At 43.7% G+C, this 18,445-nt stretch overlaps 1 protein-coding gene across 1 annotated transcript; it reads right to left on the bottom strand.

Annotated features, from left to right (window-relative positions):
* Positions 1-146: 146 nt before the first annotated feature.
* Positions 147-17,955, bottom strand: LOC126563837 (tyrosine-protein phosphatase non-receptor type 14). Its single transcript, XM_050220608.1, has 7 exons — positions 17,871-17,955; positions 2,877-6,268; positions 2,587-2,805; positions 829-1,005; positions 587-746; positions 344-507; positions 147-275 (listed from the first exon to the last, which is right to left on the bottom strand). Exons 1-7 carry the CDS (start codon positions 17,953-17,955, stop codon positions 147-149), a joined length of 4,326 nt encoding a protein of 1,441 aa, XP_050076565.1.
* Positions 17,956-18,445: the final 490 nt, after the last annotated feature.

An 18,445-nucleotide genomic window follows, 5' to 3' on the forward strand; every position in this document is an offset into this window, starting at 1 on the left:
AATTTAGTGCTTTGATCCCGCGGCTCATCCTTTGCCTAACGTTCGTTAAAATTTATCAATATAGACAAGGTTCAAATATAACCAAAACTACCAGATTGCTTGTAAAGTAACCATGCAGCGTTCGCTTTGTGACAATTGCTTTAGCCTTAGATCAGTCGGTTTTGCTTTAAGTAGTGTATCAGCAGTGAATGGATGAATTTGTACTGCGCTAATGATGGTATGATACTGTCCCGCTGCTGTCGTATTTGGCCTATCAAACGCGGTATGTCAATGTCCTGTAAAATGAAGACAACATAGAAACATTACGCCCAAAATAGACTATTTTCATTTTTTACCAGCGTACCTGATTATGATCCAGTGTATAAAGCAATAGGTCCGCTACTAATGTAACTCCCGTACGACCGCCCCCTTCATTGCAGTGTATCAGCACCGGAGGATTGGTATTGTGCGATGGTGGAACCTCCGCAATCGAAGCCAGACGTACGGAATTTAATTCCTCCAAAAATCCTACAATAACAGACGACAAACAAACGCATTTAAATATAATCGGGCATCACTTGATTATTCGCCAAAAAGAGTTACTTACCCAAAAAATGTCCAACATCACCTGGGCAGTTCTGATCAGCCCACTCGGTGTACGATATGTGCCAAACGGAACGATAACGACGGCTCTGTGTGTGATAAACACGCAATTTGCTCGTTGTGCAGCGATCAGTCTCTTGAGAAAACTCACGCCATACTTGATACTGCAAATGTTATAAGGAATAACCAAAGATAATTGCATTTTTGTTTAAATTTATGTGGTGCTTGTAAAAAAAAAAGACTTACCTGCCCGTACTCTAAACAACGTTCACTTGTCTGTGGGATGTAGTTAAGCTCTTTGGATAGTTGTACCAGCAAATAGACGTCCGCTTCCCATACGCATTGCCAGAAAATGTGTGTCGTCAGTGTGTCGTTCGGGCTTTCGGCGACAATGTAGAATCTTTGCTTGTTGCCAACCGTGCTCTAGGAAAATAGAGATGATAATATTATTAGATATAACTTTCAGATCCAACACAGGGTTCGGCAGAAAAAAAATGGGATTTGTAAAGCAGTTTATATAAATTTCAGTAAGATCTTTCAAAACAACATTCTGAATACAACACTGCAAGCTAATGTAGTTTTAAAATACTACTAAATACCGCGTGCGACTTATAATAGTAGATAAGGGCTAGATGATTTACAAGCTTGCCCTTTAACATACACCGAAATTGAATAATAATTAAATAACCAATCACATTGCATCGTTTTCTTTGAGAAATTTTTAATTTGAGGTATAAAATACAATCGTTGCCTGATCATTCAAACTTAGGTTGGGTACTTGAGTTCCCCCAGAACCCCCAAGCTTGAGGTACTTTTTAATGCATGTAGCAACTATTGGGAGGCTCCATGTACTATAAATCACATTGGTCGATGCTGTTGAAAATAAAACGGGAAATGACGTCCTTTTTACCGATTGTGAACTGCAGCTTCTGTTGAATGTTCCTGGGGCTGAAAATGATCAGATAGCCAGATCCAAGCTATAAACTTTCCCTTCTCCAGAAAGGCCAGAATCTGATAGCTATTTGACACAACTGTCGACATTTTATCGGTTCCGGAATGAGCAAACGTTACAAACTAACAAACTTTCGCGCAAAGAACTTTTAATGTTCTCGTCCTAGCTATTGTAAATTAAGAGATAAAGCTCTCAAATTTTGACAGTATATAGTCTACTAGTATACTTTAAACACTGACCGGTGGACCGACCATCAGGTGACAGAGTAAACGCATAACAAATCAGCATATTTTTGGAACTTTTTTAATGCATACGTTATAACGGTTCAAAGTCTGTAAAGTACAGAGAGGTCACAAATATTTTCACAACAAATTTACCTTTCTTATATGCCACTGTTAGGATCGATTTAATTCGACTATGACTCAATTGCCATAAAACTGACTTTACCGAGGGAATATCATACATATTTTACTATTGAAATTATATTTTGTACCTTTGAGTACTTTGAGTACTTGCCTCTATAAGGTGTCTAAGTAAAAGTAAAATAAATGATCGACGCTGATCGCTACCTACACGTAATACGGAGATCATCCCATAAGAACAATCCTGGGTAGTGTTGTGTAAGAGTAGAGGGCAACTGCTCTCTAACATGAGAAAGGTGAAGCCTACCGGTAGCTCTGCCCAAACCGAGAGCGAAGAACTTGAAAAGAGCTACATCTACAGCTCCAGGGCGAAGAGCTACTTCGTAAGAGAGTATAGCTCGGACATTGCGAAGAGCTACCACGAGAGTGTGAATAGCTACATCGTGAATGAGTTTTGAGAAGAGTACGGTGCTACCTTTTTGATATATAAGATTGAGATCAGAGTCCTCAGCTTATTGAAGTGCCGAGAGCTACCACCCGGTAGCTCTCGAGCTCACTACCCAACACTAATCGTGAGCATACTGTAGGAAAAGTTAAGAAAAAGATATTGTCGTTCTGCCATGTCTTTTTAATTAATATGTTCTCGATCGATCGATCGAATCGAGATCTAACTCCGGTTTTTGTACTTACTGTTATGTGAGAAGCATTCACGTAACCCATACGATTATCCCTCGTCGGTGTTAACCTCACGCGATTGTTATCGTACGGTAGGAAGGATGTATCGAAGTTCTTATTTTTATTATCCTCCGCCAAGGCACAGCTATAGACGGCGCTTTCACTACGCTTGGGGATGCGCTCAAACTCACAGTACAGCTGAGGATCGGCCAGTTTCGATTCCAGTAGCGAGCACTGAAAGAAAGGAGCAGGAACGCACATTAAATGTTAGCCTCAGAAAACAGACAAACTTAACGCCAACTTACCAATTTCTCTTTGCTGATATTTGCCGGCAATGGCTGTAACCTTGGTAATCCCGTGGACCAACGATGCCGCAACTGACCACCGTTTGCTCCCTCGTTCATAGATGAGTTTGCACTGCCACCACTTCCACTGCCATCCACATTCGGCTCGACCGAGCCTTTCTTTTTGCGATCCTTCTCCCGTCCGAGAGTTGCACTTTTTTGCTTGTCGGCGGAATTTTTCGAACGTCCGCCGAGAATTTCCCAGATTCGCTTCCGCTTCGTTTCTTTGACGGATGAGGACGTGGCGGACGTGTTATTGGTGGCCGTGCTACTGTTGTTGTTGGTGGTGTGGTTGTTGTGGGTAGTGTTACGACTAGTTGTACTGCCACCGCTACCGCCGAGATTGGTCGATCCCGTAATCGAACTGATGCCGGAATCATTGTGCCCATTGCGAACGCTACCACTTTGGACCGTTTCGTTAAGCGTGTAGTTGGAGAATTGGGAAGCATCGAGAACGTTATTCGACGAGTGTGAACGATTTATAGCCGATGCCGGTGGTTCCTTCATAGCGGAGGTTGTTCCACTCGATGCCGTTGTTGCTGTCGTGACGGTAGAACTGTTTAGCTGGGCATCTATACTTCCGGAATGACTGTTGGTGGTTTGCTGTTTTGGCACATCGACTGCTGATGGGGCTGGTGGACCCATTATTGTGCTCGATCCTCCTACTTCGGATGCTCGCTGATGCAACAGTTGCTGACGTCCTATTTGTTGTTCTTGTATTTGCTGCTGTTTGGATGGTTTGTGCTGTAACTGTTGCTGCGGCTGCTGGGCCTGGGACTGAATGTTAAACATGGCACCATCTAGAGCACTGCCCGGAGCACTAGTGCTAGTGGGCGTTTGTGGTTGCGGTGGAGTAGGGGGCATTGGCCGCATCGTCGGTTGATGCTGCACTCCCGGCGCTGATTGGACACTTGCTGTTCGATTCCGTATTTCCCCGAGCGTGTCGTTGTCATCCTTCCAGGGTAGTGGAACGTTTTCGTAAATCGGTTCAATCGATCCGTTGATATGTTGCGATGATCGATTGAGGTGCGTTTTTGGGGCCAGTCCAATATGACCGTTGGCAGTAGTGTGGTAGGACGGACTACCGCTATCACCACCGGGTGTGTTTCCGCTAGTTAGTAAAATGTGCTCCATTCCCCCTGGCACGTAATAGTACACGTTACCGGCAGCTGCTGCTTGATTGGCGGCCGATATTAGGCCCGCTTTTGTCGAAGTTAGATTCTCCATGAAGTTTAAATTTTCGTACGTTCCGTGGGGCAACATTGTCTGGGAGTGGTGTAACTGCCCATGAGGATTGCCAGCCGTTGCCAATCCGGGATAGCAGACTTGACCACCGCTTTGAGATAGATGAGCTATTTGAAGCTGATGATGGGGAAGGTGTGCCGGATGGTGATGGTGGTTCATCAGCGGACGAGTCGACACCAGATCAGGACTAGAACCAGATACTTGGGCGCTGCGCAGACCGAGCAGGGCACGGTGCGACGCCAAATCGGGCGTTGACGTAGAACTAAGTCGATTGGCGGGATACGGTGGAGGTGGCTTTACCAGGCGCATCATTTTAAACCGATGCGTTAATCCATAATCGGATGCATCCGAATAGTGTGGTCCTATTATGTGAGTCGTTGTATGATGCGTTACATCCGGATACGGTTGCTGGTGAACTTGTTGAGCGGCTGATTGTTGTTGCTGCTGCTGTAAATGCTGTCCATAGTAGGACACATCTGGTTGACTACCGGTAATACCGTACTCGAGATGATGTCCTGCTGGTGCTACCTGTTGCTGATGCTGTTGTTCTTGTGCAGCAAGCATCTGGGAAGCGGACAGATGCAGCAAATTCCCGTTCACCAACCGCACATCGTTACTGCTTGATCGGTACTTCTGCTGGATAGCTGTCTCGTAGTCTGGCGCCGGACGGTAAGTCGGTAGGAGCGCCTTTAAACGGTCCCGATCGGGTGTTAGATTGTTGTTGCTTAAATCCAAACAAGACGAACTTTGTGCACGGTTTATGAGCGATGCATTCGACCCGACAGGATTCAAACCCCAGCTGGAACCCATCTGATTCGAATACTCCAATGGCACCGCGTTTGTAGAGGTCGAGTTCAGGTTAATATCGAGCCCGGAGGAACGCGACGATTGCATCATGTTGGCCGGATTGAGGTTGTTGAGATTATTGATGCTTCCGCTAACACCGGTCGCAATCGCAATATTGCTAGAGGATAAGTGACCACCTCCTCCGCCGGGCTGCGTATCTACTAACACATGCTGCTGATGGGCAGCATTGTTCCACATGCTGGACGAATGCGATGCTAGTTCGTGTGTGCTTGGCCAATTCGTCGTCCCCATCGAATCTTGGTAAAGAGGCTGAGATCCTCCCGGCGATGGACTAGGTTGATGCTGCTGCTGCTGCGCGTGCATGTACTGCTGTTCACTTAAAAGGTCATCCCGACTGTCGTTCAAATTGTCACCCATGTTTTGGAACAGGTTCAAATTCATTTGACTCGCCTGCGTCTGGTTCTGCTCGTACGTCACGAAGAATCGATGCTGCAATGCGCACAGCTTCCAGATATACCGACCAGTTGCCACGTCTGCCACCGTAAATCCGGCACTTTCCTTTGGCACCGTGCACTCAATGTTGAACGCACGTTTGTGGTTCACCACGTTCTTAATATCGCGCCACGGGTAGAACTTGTTTGTGTCGCTTGCCACAATGATGCCCGACACTGAGATTCCCAGCATTATTTCCAGCCCGGTTTCATTCTTCGCCGTGAACGTTTCCTGCCCATATCCGTCCAGCTGCTGACAGGCGGATATGTAAAGACTTTCTGCGTCACCCTGCGTCACGTTGTGTAGTTCATGCGCTTGCTGGATTACCTGTTCAGTTAAAGCTTCCAGCAGATTGGCGTGTACCATTTCGTGCGGAAAGGATAGCAACGTCTTCAGGTATTCCACCGTATGCCGATCCTGATGATTGCCATATTCGGCCTGACGGCTATAGTTTGCCAGTATGACCGCCTGCCGTGGATCACAGCTTATGCGACCCTCCACAACGTCGTGCTTTAGCTGCAAGAAGTAATAGTTCCGCGTACCCTCGTCCTGTATCAAGCTGACACCCGACAGGACGTAGTACATTACGCGCAGGTGCAGTATCTTTGAATTGGCCGAATGTTTTTCCAGCTGGCGGCTGAGCGGACGCTCCAGGTCGACCCATCGCATTTCGTCGGTCGTGCCTTTGACCACATACCGGAGTCCGAAGAATTCCGGTTGCTGGATCGATATTCTTTGGCACACATTCTCCAAACATTCCTGACCAGTGCTTTCCGAGCTTAGCGTACAGTCGATTTTGGTGGAAGAATCTAAAAAAGAGAGAGGCAAGGAGACAAGTCAAGTTAATTAAATTAATAAAGCTATTGCAAAACAAGTTTGTAAGTTTCATTCAGTTCATTAATTCAGATTGTAAACCTCAAAACGACTTCGCATACTTATCCACATCTAGTCTAATTATGAACAATGGTAAAGAAGGAAATGTACAAATACTCTTTATGTTAAGAATTATCATTCTATCATCATCTGTCTTGTAATCTTGTAGTTCAGGTGTTCATAAGTAGATTTGTACATGCAAAGAACATCGATTGTAATTTGCTGCCAGTGGATACGAAGACGCCTTGCGGCTATCATGACGATATCACTCATTTTATGAAACAAATTATTAAAAAAAATGTTATCAACTGTTGATAGAGAGCTTCCTTTATCGTGAAGGGATTTGTAATTGAAAACATGATCAATATGTGCTTTAAAATGCATATAACATTTTGATCATTTCGACGGATATCCAACATTGAAGTGAACTATAGGACAAACGATAGCAGTGTTCTGTTGTCAGTGTATGTAGCAATACCGCACTGATAGGGGTATGGTCCGACACATCTTGAAGGTTAATATATTATCTCCATACTCTACTCCGACACAATATGTCCACGGCGTACGGAATGGTAACATATTTCTCCAAAGATCTGAGCTTGGGTACACGGGTAAACCCAACCCCTTGGGAAGATGGATTATATGGCAAAATTTAGCACGGGGGGAGGGGGGGGGGGGGTTCGAGGATAACTAGCGTCTGTTCTCCATGTTAGGGGCGGCTGATTGTTCTTCTGTCCTGGCCTCCTACGGGACTTTAATCACCTAGGATGCGTAGGCCCCCTCCGACGAGACAGGGGGTGGTGGGAGAATCCTTGCAAACCACCCCCAATACCATTGCAACGAAAGGAATCCATGAAACTGCAGATCCCTCACGTCACCCGGAAGTACCCGCATTCTTTCGGAAGAAGTAAGGGCCCGCGGCTTCTGAGTAATAGCATTTCAGGAGGTGCGCTGGAAAGGAGTAACGGAGCGTCCCTACCGCAGTGATTGCATGATCTACCAAAACGCTGGAGAAAAGCGTGAACTCGGCACGGCGTTCCTTACCATAGGTAAGATGCGAAAGCGAGTGATCGGGTGTTGGGCGTGGCAATGAACGGATGTGCAGGTTGATGATCCGCGGAAGGTTCTTCAATCTGAGAATTATCAATGTACATGGACTCTCGGATGAGCGAGAGGTGATCAACAGGTGGAAGTGCTACTTCGACAGACACCTTAACGGAACAGATGCAGGAGGCACCGAACTAGGCGCAGGAAGCAGAGGAGTGCCATCAAACAGCTGAAATGCAACAAATCAGCTGACAGCGATGGGCTGGAAGCTACCGAGCTGGATTTTTTGGAGGCAAATCGACAACCGATCAAATCTTCACTCTACGGCAGATCCTCCAAAAATTCCGTGAGCACCAGATCCCTACTTCAAGGCTGGTACGGCTGCTAAAGGCCACTATGGACGGGGTGCAGTGCAAGGTGAGAGTTTCGAACATGCTGATGGAATCGTTCGAATCTTACCGGAGTCAGAGGCAAGGAGACAGATTCTACTGTTTGTTGTTCAACATCGCTCTGGAGGGTATCATGCGAAGCGCGGACTTGACTCGGAAGCAGAGTATCAGTTGACGGCGACGATCTCGAGGTGGTAGAGAAGTGCTGCTACCTTGGTACGATCGTAACTTCGGACAACAACGTAAGCAGCGAATTCCGAAGGCGCATTGATCAGAGGAATCCTGCCTACTACGGACTCCACAAACTCCTGCGATCCAGAAGACTCCAACAACACACGAAATGTACGATTTACCGCACCTTGATACGTCCGGTAGTCCTTTACGGGTACGAGTTTTGAACTTTGCTGACGGAGGACGCCAATGCACTCGCCATTTTCGAACGGCGGGTGCTAAGGACTATCTTTGGCGGTGTGTGCGAGCAGGGCGTGTGGCCAAGGAGAATGAACCACGAGCTAGCTGAGCTGTTTGGCGGTGCTGATATCCTGACGTTAGTCAAAGCCGGTAGGATACGTTGGCTGGAGCACGTGATGAGGATACCGGACTCATGCCCCACCAAGAAGGTGCTCGTAAGCGACCCGTTCGGCACGACGCGTCACTTTCTCTGAAAACCAAAGCTTATAACATGCCAAATGTCACGTCAAAACGACATTCAAACAAAAAATTTTTTATACAATTAATATGAACGTTTGAGCGTTTTGTATCGCTCAATTCAGAATTGATTGGAATCAATGGTGTAGAAAACACAGTTAGAAAAAGTCTAGAATTAGTTGGGAACGCTATTTTAGTGGAGCGAACCAAAAAATTAGTTTGCTTTATTTCCTGGTTTTCTAGCGGTACTAATGCCGCTCACGCGTTGTTCAGCCCTTTTATAAACCTATTTCTCGTCCTGGTCCTTCACTCACCGCGGAACTCAGTTATCCCGACCGCGAAGCTTTCTTCCGACAACTTCGTAAATACGAATTTCGGCATTAAATTCCGACAATGACAGCAGCGGTCGGTGTAAACACCGCTTGTTTACAACAAATGGAATAATTTAAAAGTAAACCCATATTTTCATCCACCCGTCAATTTGACGGGTGCCGGTAGAGACAAACATATCAAAAACTCCCGCAAACCTAGTGTTATTCGACGATCTTTCCGAATGTTTTGTGTAAATGTATAAATGCTTCATTGTCAAATCGCTTTGTCGTTATTTTTTCAATACAGTAGTACTCTTCAGATGTCTACCATCGAGAAACGATTACAAAAAAGTAAACAAATACACCACTCACGGTCAGGGGATGCCGCCATCGAACATAGCATGGAACATAGCACAACAGGTAAGTAAAGACAACTTTGCTGACTCACAATGTGAAACAATCACAGCTAGCAATGTATCGCCATTTCTTGCTCAAAGAGTCACTGTTTAGTCTCGAACTCCGTTCAAGGGCAACCTTGTCGACATGATCGGGGTTGCGACTGTTGGGCACAATACCAACAATTAAGGATTGATTGTTTAACCGCCCCAAGTACGTGCGTTTGATAGATAATGTGTTGCCAGCATTATGCATTGTACGATGGGGCTATCCAGTCACCCAGTTTTACCGTTGAGTAATGGAATGTGTGATCAAAACAACGACGCGCTTCGCTTATCGTCGGAAGACTTCCTGCTAGACGCATAGGTCCGAGGGCTTTTCCCTACCACTTTCGGCTAGCTTCCGGGCCCTTATGGTACGTGTTTTTCGTGGAAGATTTTTACCCGTTTGGGCACCTCATCTCTTCCGCGTGCGCATTTCCAGTCCGCAGTACCGTTCGTTTTTATTTTACCGATGAAGCTAACCGGCCCACACACACACACACACCAGACTGGCCCATTTTTGAAACAGCTAAGACCCTCCGGACAGCGCGGGGAGCTTATCGGAAAGCTCATTTTCCACCCGAAACGCCATTTTTCATGGCACATTTACTAAACACCAACCACGTAACGGGTATTGGGGTGGTGGTTTTGGGATTGGGGTTCTGTTTAAAAAGCTCCCATTAATGTGTTTGTAGGGCGTTTACTCCCTCGCCCGATGCGTTCCTTACTTATCGCGCATTTAACCATTCTTTTTCCTCTTCTTCTAAACGCGGCTGCTTATGACAAATTAGTGACTATGACCATGTTCTCTTATCACCGCATTCCATACCTCACAAACGTACACAAACACAGCCCCATACCGATACGCACAGGTAACGCAGGTTGTAAATTTGAATAATCTCCCGCGACAAAGGTGTGTACTTTCCGCCAACACCGTAAGAGACAGTATCTTATTTGTTCCCTACCCCACTACTTGATAGGTCAATTCTTTGATTCGTTCTTTCCATCCGCGTAGTAGTTTTTTTTTTTCCCTTTCTGTTTTTTTTTTTCCTTTCTATTTGTTGTTTCTGCAATGCCTAGTTTGACTGAAGCCTATCGATTGTCGTCCGTTTTAGCCTATGCGTATTTAGTTTAGTTTAATTTTTAAATCATTTAGCAATTAAGTCACTTATATGTAGCCCTAGCGGCAGATATTTCGTTGGAAATAAATAAATAAATAAATAAATAAATATGCAGCAGAGACGTTGTAAACGAACAATCTACAATATTTGAGGTAAATAAAATCTGTTCGTATTTTACGTTAATGCGGTTCACTCGTAGGTTGTGATGAAGGAATTCCGCCCTACCAGCAAACCCGCTGACTGCTTGGCAGGACCGCTTAACGGAGCTTAAGATCTCAAGGGCATCAAGCGCGAAAGATCTCTTCAAACTATTTCAATTGTGGCGTTAGCGGCCTAAAACACTTACTTAAAATGGTGACGACTAACTGGAGCATGGTGTGGTTTCGGAAATTTCCGTGCGTCAATGATGACTGGTGGCTAGGAGGTTAGTTATCGAGAGAAGCACTGTGCAAACTGCACCCACTCACTAAATACACACGGAGGTCCGCGAGATGATCACGTTGTACGATCGCGGTACGCAAATTAAACTGATCAAGCTCACTGGTTGTAGCAGAATTCCGATAGAATTAGCGTTCCTTCAATCGTAATGACATCATCGTCGAATGCCCCCGCAAGTATACCACACCACAAGGAGGCGATCATTAACATCCTCGGCATATACGGTTTGACGACGCCGTCCGGAGTAGTAACACCATTTTACGTCGGATTCCGGTCCGACTACAGTACGTCGTTCCACGTGCGAATTATTCAGCGATGGGCGGATGTAACGAACCAAACCGCAACCAACAACTACCACGAAATGATCGTCCACTGAAGCACGCTCTACGCCACTTGACTTGCCAATCGGGCAAGTCAATAACAACAAGGAGGAACCCTACGATGAAGATACGCGCCTGGGAAGCGAAAGAAATCCACCCACCCACCGGCGGTGGCCAATTGCTCACAGTGGTATTGGTGGTGGATAGGTGAAAAATAGAAACAGAAATACACCGTTTACACCACGCGGATACTTCTGATCGACCGAAGCTATCTCCAGTGGCTCTGCTGAACCCGAACTAACCGTTATCACGCACATTCACGAAGCGAACTTAAGGGTTCAGCCATCGCCACCACACACCGATGTACACAATCACGGCTAGTGTCCGATGGGCGAGCGTCACAGGCTAGACGGTGAGTTGATAAGTTTTGGGAACTGTAACAAAAAACATTGTTTCGCAGTGGAGTGCGATATCTTATCTTTGGATAACGCAAGTAGAGAGTTACAAATTGACGTTTGGAAAAAAATGAAATTGAATATATATTTTTTTAAATATCTTTGATTTACTGTATCTCTGACAATACGGAAGAAACCACAATAATATATTTATAGGAATTCAATAACTTTATTTGCTGGCTTAGTTTTACGAAAAAAAAAAGTTTCAAGCGCATGCAGTTGAAGAAAGCGCATAACATTTGTCACATTTCGAATTTCGAGACGCCTAACCCTGATTGATTGATTGTGATTGATTTAATTTTACCAGCAGCAGATAGCAGCAATTTTCGATTCTGCCATATAAAAACTAGCGTCACCGGATCGCTCTATTGTACAATTTTGTAATAGTTCGCGCACTGCTGCTTCCTTGTTATTTGACGATATAGATGCTCCGTCACTACTTAGCTCGATCCCTTTTTATGTTCTCAATCCTTCGTATTCGTCCTCCCATTATCATCCCTAGACGCCGTATATCAGTTGGTCGCAATGATCGTCTGCTCCGTGTTTTGTCCTTTTGAAACCAATATTGGTCCTTGTATCACCAATTTCCATCTTTCTTCTCTTGTTTTCCATTTCATGCTACGATCCACTGTTTAATTCCTAATCCATTACTAAATCACCATATTCTATGTTTGTTCCCAATATTAAGTAAGAATTCAAGTGGGTATGTTGAACCACTAGACAGGCATTATAATAAATGAGATGAAATGGAAATAAAATAAATATCAAACAATTTTATATTCTCAAACTAAAGTAAACGATGTAGAAAGGTTCTTTTCCAAATAGAGGTGAAAGTATCAACATTTTGATTAGAGGGTCATTTGGAACCTAAATTTGTTGAAATCGACAAATAGTCTGTACTTAAAAAAGCCCTAAGTCTTAAAATTAATTACAAGGAACCTGAAGAAACCTTGATCTTTCCTAAGATTGACGGAGCGTTTATATAACCATTTAAACTTTTATGTAAACATGCACACTGTGCCATCATTCTTCTATGTTCAAGAGGTTTTAGTCCTACTAACAGGCCGTAATACGTGCCTGCTAGATAAGTAGGACACACATAGACAAAGGACCATGGTAGACGATAACACAAAATACACGAAACCTTACTTTGATACCGATTCCATCCTGTTGATGAAACACAGTTGTGGAGTCCGCAAGCAACAGCAAGCCCCTCACAGAAGAATCTGTGAGGGGCCTGCTGTCCAAAAAGATGCCTAAATCACGAAAAAACAGTAGTGCGCGGTACAGAGATATTCGCTATTTTATAGTCGACATAATCAGGGAATATTTTTGTTCAGGTTGTTATAACTGCGCATTTATCTTATATTTTTTCATGAATTTTGCTCATAATCATTTAAAATTTGCAAAATCTATATGTAGCTATATGAATCTTAAAACATGTTTTCAGTAAAACCCTTAAAGGTGAAGAACAGATTCAAACAGTCTCAGTTAATATGCAAGATGAAGCAAGTTACACCAAGTATCCAGTTTCTGTAAATATTTGCGTATTTTTATGATCAAAAAATAATATTAATTCATGATTGCTGTATTGAAAATCTATTAGTTTAGTTGGTTGAAATTAAATTTAAGAAAGTTGGGAAGCTTTCTTGACCAATGCAGTAATCCAACAAACTTTTCAATCCTTCTGTTATCTTCATTCTGGCAGGTTGATTCCTTAATTCCTCTCGCAATCCTATGAAATCTTTTGTGACTCAGATGTGTGGTGGTGATGGTGCATATTTCTCAATGCCGTAGGTGCTACACCACATTCAAATGGTGCATTCTCCGGGTGGCGGCGTGTGGAATCTTTGTCGGTTCAATTCATTCAATGCGTTTTGTCGTCACGCACTCCATACAAACCAATATACAATCGTTTCTTTAGAATGGCGCAAAGTACGCATCCCTTTCCATCCCTAGGCCAGCAAAAGGTACGCCACGGTGAAGTATTGCATTTCTTATCAACTCTTCCCCGTTTACTACGTAGTACCGTGGCGAGGACCATCCACATCGAGCTAAGAAAAGACGACCATGAAGACGTGTACGACTTAAGGTATCTGCCGACTCTATCTCGTATGTAGAGCTAGCTGTTTGTGTGCGCCACCTGAGGAGAAGTTGTTTTTCCCTTTTTCTGTTAGGCAGCGTAGGTGTCACTGGCATAGGGATGTCAGGGAGGTGGCCAAGCAGTGCTGTTGTGCAGCACCACCACCACTTGATGCTGAAAGTGGTCACCAAGAAAGTTTACCTTTTCTGTCCATTGAACTGGCTGTGATAAAATTGAATTAATATGCCCATGGACAGATTGATTGCACTCCTCTATTGCGATGTCTGTCGCGTCACATGAGTCACATTAGGGGAAGCAAAAACTGCTGATATTCTTATATTTAACAGCTAAATCTAAACGTTATAAGTTGTTGCCATATTTTTTTTATTCATAAAGGACGGCCAGGCCGTATTGCTTACAATAACTTTAAAATAAGATACTCCTTTCATCTTTGCCGGGAGACATTTCCTTCTCCGAGCCGTTGCCATATTTATTGATATGTAAATAACAGAAAAACAAGTTTAATTGGGTTTCTCTAGCCGGTTAGGAATCTTATCGCCCACCTCTAAACAACCCGCAATTTAGCTGTGATGCCGGGAGCTTCCAGAAAGCTTCTTCGTGCATTGAGCATTCTTATCAAATTTGTGCAATCAAACAAAACGGTCGAGCGAAAGGGAACGCTTTGATAACAGCGGATGAATGTTAACGTAGAGATAGATGGTCGAGTTCTTTAAGATACCGGTCGATGTAAATATTTGTTCGTGTTTGGTACCACATTTGGCCGAGACCGTTGGCGAAGCGATGGTGTAATCATTTCGCATTCTTTGCCAGCCACTTGTCATTCCGTGTTGGGATGTTAATCAAGCGAAGGTTGTCGCTGAACTCTCCGTCAAATTACGCGCTATTTTTTCTTCCACCTTTTTGGATTACTGTACATGACGTATTTAAACAAAAGAATATTGCGTAAACATCTTATCTTGCAGGAATAAAGGGTAATATTCTTAGAATGAGATAGTGGAGGGAATATTTCTACTCACTATATGAACTATTGCATCTCGGAGATTAAGGCCTGTCATTTGTGACGTCTTTGAACTCATTGGTCCCTAGTGCGAGGAGGAATATTCCGAATAAGCCTTTGAACCAAACCTGCAGTTGCGAGTAACAGTAGTGTTTGTATTCCAAACAATTCAAAGATTTTTGTTTAGCAATACGGCCTGGCCGTCCTTTATGAATAAAAAAAGGATTTTTGTTTAAATTGAAATTGATTTTGATTTATAAATAGACAAATACATCAATACGGGGTATGCGAAAAAAGGTATTAGTAAATTAAATTGTATATTAAATATTTTTTCTACTCCCCCCAGCAGGCTTAACTGATTTGGCTTATAAAAAGTAAGTGAAAAAAGGCAACAACCATTGGTGACAACAGACGAGAAATTTTTTTTTTTAATAGTCCAACGAGATTTCAAGAAACTGCTTTTGCTGAAGATGGTGAATATTACAGGGTGTTCAATATATTCGAATACACTTTAAAAAGCGAACTCAAACAATGTAAACATAAGATATAATTTTTGGGGGTGGTTCGGTGTTGCAGGCGACATCGGCGCCGGTCTTCAAACGGCTGGACCGGGGTTCAAATCCCAACCGGTCCGTCCCCCGTAGTGAGGACTGACTAACCTCACTACGTGATATTCATAAGTCAATACGGCCAGGCCGTTCTAACGAAAAAAATAAAATAATAATAATAATTTTTTGAATATTTTTTTCTTGGAGCAATATTTATTTACTATCTTTTTGGCATATTAGGAGGGAGTACCCTCCCTTTGTGCATTATCACGAGCTTGAGACGTATCTCAAACGAATCGCACGCGGCACGCACCTTTTCCATTGGCATTTCGTCTCAGATCTTGGAAATAACGTTCATGAATTGGTCGACTGTGTTCACTTTATACTCGCTTTACTTGGGTAGCTTGTATGACCATACATAGTAATCAAGGGGATTGAGATCCAGGGAATTGGGTGGCCATGACATCTTATCTAGAAACCTCGTCAAATTCTCCGGACACCACGCTTGGACGATATTCGCCGTATGGGCCGGAGCGCATTCTTGTTGGAAAATGTAAGGATTCTTCCCGTAGAGATCCTGAAGTGCTGGAGCCACAACCTTCTCCAGAACATTTCAGCGTTAATTTTGACGTTTTTCTCAATAAAAACCAGTAGGAGCTTCGCACGCCTGGATACGGCCACCCCAACCATCACCGACGCGGCATTCTGGAACCGTAGGATGTTTATTTGGGACGGTTGGATGCTGGCCAACGTCGGCGCCCACAGTCGATCATTTTGAACATTGTGCGGTTGTTCCAAAACGAAGAGTTTCTCATAGGAAAACACAAACTCCTGACATGCGTGCCGCGAAAGTAGCAATTAGCATCTGTCCAGCGTCTTCTTCATTGCAGCTTCCGTTACTCCATGTACTTTACGTTTCTTGTACGGCTTGTACCCTAGGTCCTTCGTCATAATAGTGTGAGTCGTCTCGACTGACACATTCATGTCAGCAGCAGTCTCCTGGATCGAGCGGGTCATTTTTCGACGGATCCGCTTCTTCACCACTTTGATCAGTGCTGGCGTCCTCGCCGATCGCGATCTTGTACGGTCCTTGATCGAGCCTATCTCACGGAACCGACAAAGGATACATAAATAAAATTCCGCTAACCTCCCACAAACAATTTTACTAAAAGATCGTGGTGCTCTTTCATCGTGCACAATGTTTACACAATAAGGCTGGTGTCATTGCTCGGTGGCATGCCACTAGTTGCGAGGGAAATGTAAGGAATTTTAAAGATGAGGTTGAACACCACATGACACCACATGTCTGGGCTAACGCCCAGACATGATACTAAAGCTGACAAAAATATTTATACACAGAATACACAGAGTGCACAACTACAAATCGATGAAAAGTTGTATTCGAACTTATTAAACACCCTGTAGATAAATTCGTTACCAAAAAATCTTTCGTCGCAAAAAAAGTGTTTCGTCATAGAGTTGTTTTGAAACAAATTCGGAGAGATCATCATAGGACCAGATGGCGATCAGTTTGACCTAACTGATCTGCATTTAGTTTAATGAGAACAGAAAAAAAGTCTTAATAAAAGAAAAGAGAGAATCGAAGAACCGTTTGAAGATTTCTTCCTGGCTTAACGATCTGTAATACTAGGTCATGATGGCCATCTAGTGCCTTACTAGACTTATCGTCCCCACTTGCTTGAATAGCCAGTCCTCACTAGTTGGGGAACTCTTAGTCTGAATCGGATACGATACCCCGTCTAGCAGTGTGAAAACGCGCCTTTGAAGTCTACCGGCATTATATTGAGTGAATTAAAGTCATCTAGTACTGCAGTACTTCGAGAGGTTGCATGTCGTGTGAAATTCTGAAGCTGCTGCTATCTACACTAACGGACTTTGTAGATATAATGTCAAGGAACGTCAAGGAACTTCAACTCATAATAAACTTATCTACATAATGGTATGAAAGCAAATGTTTCTAAGCTATTCTTTACCTAATTCTTATTCATTATATTTCTCCCACCCATAGGACAATCATACAGAAATTCATCATCCAAAAATATATAGCTACTATTAGCACGCTGTAGGGTGCTGATGAAGATGGCTGCATTACTTCCAGCACTAGTGCGAACGACACCAAAAAGGCAGCAAAATTGCGGCAGGTTGATTTGCACACACACTGGGCGCAGACACCATTTACTTTGTCTGCGTTTGTTTATTGTTTTTTTTTGTTTTCTCTTTCTATCCCCTAGGTCCTTCCTTACTCCCCTATTCCGAAACAAGCTTTTCCCCATCGAAATCACCGGACGATGACGATGGTGCTGCTAGCCAAACGCAGGTTGATCAGCGACGCAGTGAACCAAGCTTACTAATATTATACAATGACGTCTGTTTGATATTCAGCGGCATGGAATGTCATCTGTCCCTCCCCGCCACTGGCAGTTTCAATGATTCGTACTCTACACACAGCAAAGTGGAAGTGGAAGAATGCTTGCCTTGCGCTGGACTCGATTTTCTCGTGTTCGAGCAATGTTTTATTGCAATGCATCAGTGAGTTTGCTCCGACCGGTTGTTTAAGAAACCAAAAGTTGCCAGAGGCCGAGTTTTTAAAATAAACCAACATATTATTAGATCATTGCTTTGATAATATATGCAAATACTATTTAAATCACTATATTGAAGAAGAACTCTACAAGGTTGACGACTGAAATTTAGTTACTCACCCAGATGATCAACGGATATGACGAACAGACTCTTGGACATGACATTGTAATGGCGAGATTTCTTGAGCTTCAAACGGAAAGGCATTTTGATGCTGCTCGTTTATTAGCAGACTGTCTGGCCGTCTGGCTGCTACTCACTTCCTGCTGCACTGTGACACTTTTTAATTCTTTTAATTTTTAACTGGTTTTAACACAGACAGACACGCACACACGCAAACTCACACTACGTACGATCGTTTGATCGCAGTCGTTTAGATTCTGATTTCTCTCCGCTCAGATCTGGGAATGGACTTTTTCTGTTGGTTTTCGCACTCCTACGACAGTTGACGCACAAGATCAGATCTTGCACTGGGTGGTAAACGATGACAGCACACGGGTACAGGGGAGCGCACGCGCATGTACCTTAACCTTAAGCCACGATCAATTCACTGTACACAGGGAAAGGCGTTTTTCATCCAAACCTTTAATACTTTCTTAACGTGGCAGTAACTGGCACTGCAGTGTATCGCTATAAATTTTGGCTTGACGAATCCCCATAATACGTAGCTAATTAAAACTAATCGCGCACTGCTCGT

Source organism: Anopheles maculipalpis, chromosome 3RL, assembly GCF_943734695.1.
Source record: "Anopheles maculipalpis chromosome 3RL, idAnoMacuDA_375_x, whole genome shotgun sequence".
Taxonomy (NCBI): Eukaryota; Metazoa; Arthropoda; class Insecta; order Diptera; family Culicidae; genus Anopheles; species Anopheles maculipalpis.

Excerpts from the sequence above, each read along its gene's own strand:
- LOC126563837 (XM_050220608.1), bottom strand. The coding sequence starts at position 17,955 with ATGCCTTTCCGTTTGAAGCTCAAGAAATCTCGCCATTACAATGTCATG. Across the intron at positions 1,006-2,586 it reads TGAATGCTTCTCACATAACA|AGCACGGTTGGCAACAAGCA; the intron begins GTAAGTACAAAA and ends CTATTTTCCTAG. Across the intron at positions 276-343 it reads ATACACTGGATCATAATCAG|GACATTGACATACCGCGTTT; the intron begins GTACGCTGGTAA and ends TTCATTTTACAG.